Source organism: Temnothorax curvispinosus, unplaced genomic scaffold (assembly GCF_003070985.1).
Source record: "Temnothorax curvispinosus isolate PA1 unplaced genomic scaffold, ASM307098v1 QBEX01006973.1, whole genome shotgun sequence".
NCBI classification, from domain to species: Eukaryota; Metazoa; Arthropoda; class Insecta; order Hymenoptera; family Formicidae; genus Temnothorax; species Temnothorax curvispinosus.
This window is the reverse complement of record NW_020216753.1, coordinates 41,579-48,652: the sequence shown is the minus strand read 5'-3', so window position 1 is coordinate 48,652 and position 7,074 is coordinate 41,579. Positions and strand designations below refer to the sequence as shown.

The window sequence follows — 7,074 nt, the reverse complement described above, 5'->3', positions numbered from 1 at the left end:
AAATTAAAAATAAACACAATTAAAAAAAACGTAATAGTTTTTCATTTATTATCTTTCTTTGCGAGTTCTGTTACTTTCTAATTTTTTATATCAGTTCTCGCTTTTAATCGTGCGCTGTCGAATCGTGCGCTGTCGAATCGAGCCTGTCAAATCGTGCGGTGTCGAATTGTGGGTGTCGAATCGTGCGGTGTTGAATCGTGCGGTGTCGAATCGTGCTGTGTCGAATCGTGCGTGTCAAAAAGTGCGGTGTCGAATCGTGCGGTGTCGAATCGTGCGTGTCAAAAAGTGCGGTGTCGAATCATGCGGTGTCCAATCGTGCGGTGTCCAATCGTGCAGTGTTGAATCATACGGTGTCGAATCGTGCGGTGTTCAATAGTAACGTGTCCAAAAGTGCGTGTCTAATCAAGCGGTGTCGAATCGTTACGTGTCCAAACGGGATACGCCCCTCGCTGCTGCTCGGCGGCGTCGGGGCGCTCGTCCTGGGGTGGCTCCTCGTCCGTGGCTGAATCGACAGTGAAGAGTGGTCGGTTCGGCGGGACCACGCCGGGCCCCCGCACGCGCGCCCGCAAGCTCGCGGTCCTTTCGCCCCGCTGATTGGTCATGTGTGTCGCCCTGTTCGCGACGTTGCAAACAATTTCCACCATTTTCCCGCGGCCCGTTTGATTTGGCTGCTAAGTGTGCTTGGGCACCTCGCGGTTGCCCGCCCGGCTGGCCAGGCCGTGGCGGCGCCGCTCGGCCCTCTGGGCGCCGTCGGGTGAAGTGTACAGGTCGTCCACCCGCACTGCAGTCGCGGTGGTGCACCCGTGATTATGCTGCGGTGGGGCCGTGTCATGCTGTGCGAGACATTTCCGGCGCTTCTCCAGCGGCAGGCCCCGGTAGCCCGCCCGTCGGCTGACCACTCCGCCGTACGTCCTCCGAGCGCCCGTCCTTCCCTCGTCGCGACTCTCGCCGTTACATGTGGTCGGTGATCCCCCGCTCCGGCACTACCTGTCATTCCTACGGAACTTGACTAAAAAAGGTTAGTTAACGCAGACAGCCCTTCCTCGACCCGAGTCGAGGCGCCATCCCTGACCGTTCCCTCGGCCGAGCTACCGTCTGGGCGGAGGACGCGACGAATGTCACGTCACAACACTTAAAAATTTATGGCTAGTTACTAGGACCTCATAATTTGGACGCTGGGACAATCGCATTTTGGCTGGTCATGTATTGGTACATCGATGTCTACTACATTTTTATTTAATTTAAATAAAATACCGCAAAAAATATCACTTTTCTTATTCGTTTAAGCAGAAAATAGTTATAACTTCCTAAATAAAAAAGTTTTTTGTAGCATAAAATTAATTTTATGTATTAGATTTAAGATTTATTTGCTTCGTATGCTTAAGTTATTGGTATTTTTACCTTAATGGGGGGGGGGGACGCCGCTGCGAGCACGGCCGTAATTAGGCGGAATAAGACGAGAGCGCCCGCAAATAGCAGACACGACAGCGCGGGGTAATCGTGAATCGGTAAAACAGGAGCAAACTCGGCATATATCATACAACGCCGCCCCCTTGAAAGGACGTACTTTCAAGACGAAAGAACACAACGCGAGGATAGGTGCTTACATCAGAATAGTTACATAATACTCCTTTGAATTGGAGGCGCATGGTACAAAAAGTGGTATAACTAAGTCTGGAATTTAAGATGACTAGGTCAATTATAAAATGAAATAGTATTCGTACTTATGAATAAATAAACGCTTATGAGGTAGGAGTGGCAAGAGCTTTGTACGATCCTTAACACTAACTATGACTAAACGCGAAGTTTGACATCCACGTGAGATTAGTATGCTTAAGTATCTATGGGTAACACCGCGAGCCTAGAAAGGGGTCTCATGAAAGCACTTTTCGCTGTTCGGACCGTGGCGACCCTCGTGACGCCGTCGGCTCCGGTGTGAACATCTTGAATTCGCTCCAACAGCCACTGCAAAGGAGCCAGGCCTTGCTGTTTTACAAGCACTAATCGATCCGGTTTTAACTGCCCTTATTGGCTTTTCATTTAGTTTGTTCTTGCAAGAAATTAAGGTATTCAGCGCTCCATCTACGCTAAAAATGTTGCCTTATTTGCTCTACCCTTTGCCAGCGTGTAAGCCGATTCTCGTTAATGTTGTGTAAATCATGGCAAGGGAAACTATTCAAAGCCGTACCGACAAGAAAATGACCGGGACTAAGATACGCGAAATTGTTTGGATCATCGCTTAGTTGCGTGAGTGGTCGAGAGTTCAGGATCGCTTCCACCTCGCAAAGAGCCGTCTGCATCTTTTCGAAGGTTAAATACGCGTTGCCTATAATTTGAGCCATATGATACTTGGCCGATTTTACCGCGGCTTTCCATAGACCGCTGAAGTGCGGCGCGTTAGGCGGGATAAAAGACCAAGAAGTTTCCTGCTCGCGATCAAACTGTTTTATATCATTTCGCACCTGACTGTCGTTGATCAAGTCGTAAAATTTTTTGAACTGCTTATGCGCTCTGACGAACGTGGTCCCATTGTCGGAATACATGCAAGCGGGTTTGCCTCTTTGGGACATAAATTCCCGGTGTGCGCTAATAAAGCTTTCCGATGTGAGGTCACTTACTAATCCGATATGCTTTTGTGACAAAACACACGAAAATAGCGATGTACGCCTTATGGAAGCGGGCATTGCGTCGCTTATCCTCCTTCACCGTGACGGGCCCGGCATAGTCGACACCACAGTGCGAGAATGGCCTTGAAACGGTAACGCGACTAGAAGATAACGAGCCCATTACGGCTTCTGACTGGCTCGGTTTAGCTCTGAAGCATGTCACGTAGTTTCAAATAATTTTTCGCGCGGTTGAGCGAAGTGATAAAGGCCAGAATCTCTGCCTGACTGCGGCCATAGTTGCCTGAGTCCCGGCATGCATATTACGCACGTGCTCTTGTCTTATTGTACGTTTTGTAAACTCGTGATCGCAAGGTAGTAATATGGGTTGGCACGCGTCGAATTTTAACTCGGAATTCTTTAATCTACCCCTTACCCGGACCAGCCCGGTTTTGTCCATGAAGGGAGACAGGAAAAGTATTTTGCTGGACACGCTGGACCGAGTCCCCATTGCTCAACGCTCTGTATTCGTCCGGGAATGAGCTCCTTTGCACTGCTTTGCACACGACGCCTAATGCGTGCGATATCTCGTTGTGAGAAACGGATTCGGTGGCCGGAGTCGGCCGATGCGCCTTGTAGAACCTGAGACAATATGCTATAATGCGGTATATCTTGTTCAAGTTCAAATGCTTCTTGGTTAACCCGTCGACGATCGAAGGATTGATGATGACGGCTGCCGCTGCTTCTCGTCTTTCGGGAAGATCATCTCCTAGGCGAGTGATATCCTTGCTTGGCCAGCGGTATTTTTCGTACTGTAAAAAAATGGGTCCATGCCACCATAAACTTGCGTCCACGAGTTCGTGCGGACAGAGTCCGCGTGATAGTATGTCGGCGGGATTGTCTGTTGACGGAATGTGCCTCCAATCTTCTATCTTAGTTAAACGTTGTATCTTACCAACTCGGTTAGCAACAAATACCTCCCACCTCCGGGAAGGCGAAGTTATCCAGTTTAGGGCAATGGTAGCGTCAGACCAGAGAACTTTCTTGAAATGCGTTATATCGATCGATGTGCTGACTTTATCCAGCAATTCAGCCAATAACAGTGCCGCTTGTAGTTCCAGCCTTGGCAGCGATATGGCCTTGAGTGAGGCCACGCGGGATTTTGAACAAAGCAGCTCGGTGCGGTAACTGGTGCCAAGTTTCGTCCGAACGTACACAGGCTCCGTATGCCTGCTGGCTGGCGTCGCAGAACCCGTGTATTTGTATTAGCAGAGGGTCCGTGGCAAACTTTACGCACCGCGCAACTTGTACTTGTTTTAAAACCGACAATTGTTGCTCTAGTCTTGACCAACGCGCGTAGATGTCTTGTGGTACGGACTCGTCTCAATGGCTGCCTGATTTCCACAGGTCTTGTAGGATAAGTTTCGTGACCACAATGACAGGTCCAAGGAGACCGAGGGGGTGAAATAATCTGGCAACCCCGGATAGTATTGTGCGTTTGGAGACGGTACTGTGACTCTCTTGAATGTTGTGGGAAACTTGAAAGGTGTCTTTGGTATGGTCCCATTGGATTCCGAGAATGCGGGAGTTCGCATCACTGCAAATTTCTACCGACTCGTGGTTCTGATCCTGGACGTCCTTTAATAATTCCGGGCAATTAGATGCTCACTTGCTCAATTCGAACGCCCCTAATCGTAATATTTCCACCACTTGATGGCGAACTATCTCTAGATCCTTCTTTGTGTCTGCCCCGGTCGCGACATCATCCACGCAATATCCTTCCTTAATGTAGATCGATCCCACCGGGAATCTCGATGCGTTTTTCTCAGCCAGATCGTTGAGACATTCCGTGGCTAGATATGCGGCAGCTGCAGTGCCGTAGTGATACCAAGGATTTGTATGCCTTGACGTCGTGGTTCGCTTTGCTCCGTCACAATATTCGTTGATGATGTGTCTGCGATGGGTTTACTAGAATCTGCCGGTACATTTTGATTATATCGGCCACGAAGACGTATAGAAAAAGACGAAAGCAAATCAGGAGGGAAATCAAATTTGGCTAAACGACTGATCCCACCCTAAGCGCGTCGTTTAGAAACACTCCAGTACTGGTTTTGCAGAATGCATCGAAGACCACACGTATTTTGAATGACTGCCCCGCGATCTTGACTACACAGTGATAAGGCAGGTTGTACACGCTCCGAAAGGAACGTGAGCTTAGAGAGATGTTAAGGAAGCAACATTCAATGTAATTTGATAAAGTTTAGTTGATATATTTATCGCACAGTATAATCTTTGATAAGTTATTAAGTCTTTCGATGTATAATTAAATATGTAAGAATTCCCGTAAATTATAAATAAGAATTCATAAATATTAGAAATCACATAAGTCATAAAGCATATAAATCAGAAGTCACATAAGTCATAAAGCATATAAATCAGAAATCACATAAAGAAATTATTGGATATTAATTAATCAATCAGAATACATAAAGTTATTAACGGCCAATTCACTTTAAATAGTGTCAAGTTTTTAAGAACAAGTATTTATTTCAATGTCCTCAATGAAAGAAAAATAATAATATTTTAATAAGAAAGTATCACATTTCATGTAACCATTTATGCAAATTAAAATGTGTCCTGAAATAATGAATATCTCAAAAAGTTGAAGTGACCATTAATTTAATCAATGTGAAAAGACAAACCATAAATGCAATCATAAATCACAAGAAACGAATATATATTATTGATGGAATAATGCGTAACTCTGATTAATAAACTGATTCTAAATAAACGTAAAATCACAGAAGTTCATAAAGAAATAATTCTAATTATTTATAAATAGCAAGTTAATAAGAAAGTTTTATAATAAACTATAATTGCCACGATCATTACTTTTTAGTCGAAGACACAATTAATTCGTATCAAATAAACGCATTAATCCATAAAATCAAACAAGATAATATAGAACTTATAGAGAACTTGTCACATATTGCAACTGAGCAACATCGTATTCGCAATAAATCGAAATTGAAAAGAAAGATCGCTAGAAGTCGAATAGTTAATTCTAATTAAATAACATTCGCAATGCGTCCGTAAGATCTTTACTAACAATGAGAAATCGTATTAAATACTGCAGTATCGTTTTTACTTTGAATAATTAACGCAATTTGACACAGCACGAAAATATTTACAAAAGGTAGAGCTCTTTACTGATATACGAGAAGTTAAATTAACGCGTGGTTGCAACCGTGAAATATAATAAATCGAGTACTCAAGCAGTGAGAAGGAAGCTTCTCGTCCGGCCTCGTCAATAATATCGAGAAGGCTCGGGGATGGGATCGAGATGCCCGACAATTTCAAGGGCTCACATGACGTGATCTCCATCCAAAAATAATGAAGGCTCCCGAATGTTCTGTAATCAAAGATCGCCATTCAGCTAACGCACCTTAGCAACTCCAAGTGATCTATGATTCTTTTATTCAGAACAACGAGAGTTACCTGATGTGTCGGGGCTTCCACTTTTTGTGGAAGTATTCTCCGTACAGGAGGACTTAGACCTTAGCAGCATGTACAAATAATTTACGGCCTTGTTATTGCCGTCGTCATTCAGCTTAGCTGCAATGGTGGACGTCTCTTCCTTACAGTACGAACGGCGGATGTTTTTTCCTCTCCGTAAGTTTCGTATCCGTAGGCGTCGTTTAGCATCTTTATATGTCTCCTCTTGAAGAATTACTACCGAGAATAACTTTGAACCGGTAGACAAAATCAAAGAATACGTTTACACCACTCGACAACATCAAAATACAGAGAATCCGTTTGATTCGATTTGCGTGACTTATCACGACAAGAGACCGATGCGTAATGGACGTACGCTCGCTCGAAAACAATCTCGCTTCCGCAAAGAAGCCGGAAGTCGGGTGGCGCTACATCGCCGCATGGTTGCGCCGCAGCGCGCGCGCCACGCATTCTCCGCATGGTACTATGGGCCCGCATTGGTCCCGCTAGAGCTTTTCACGAACTCGACAACTACGACAGATGGCAGCAAACCACTATCTCTATATCAATACAGCGCGGTATTTCAAACACAGGTAGACGGCCGGCGGATCGTCATTAGGTTGCTCGTTTATCAATTTCACTAGCATCCCCCGCCGGGCTTCGCCCCGGAGAACATGTATATTAGGACACGCAAATAGTCTCTCTCTCTCCCTCTCTCCATATGCATTGCTCTCATATATACGCGTAGCTTTTGCCATTTTTTAATTTTCAATATTACAAATTTATATTTCGGAAATAAAGCATTTTTGCATATAATATGCCATACCTCAATTTTGTGTCAATACTGCCAGCATTAGCATTACCCAAGATGTACCACGTGGAGGTTGCATGGTCGGATTTACACCTCTTGTGTATGTGTGTTTGTGTTAGTGTGTGTGTGTGTGTGTGTGTGTGTGTGTGTGTGTGTGTGTGTGTG

At 45.1% G+C, this 7,074-nt stretch overlaps 1 protein-coding gene across 1 annotated transcript; it reads right to left on the bottom strand.

The window, feature by feature from the left end:
• Positions 1–2,188: 2,188 nt before the first annotated feature.
• On the bottom strand, positions 2,189–3,114 carry LOC112456555 (the record flags this gene model as incomplete). The annotated part of the gene is made up of 2 exons (XM_025019177.1): positions 3,040–3,114; positions 2,189–2,630 (listed from the first exon to the last, which is right to left on the bottom strand). Coding segments are annotated over exons 1-2 (517 nt in total), but the record flags the coding sequence as incomplete, so codon positions are not given.
• Positions 3,115–7,074: the final 3,960 nt, after the last annotated feature.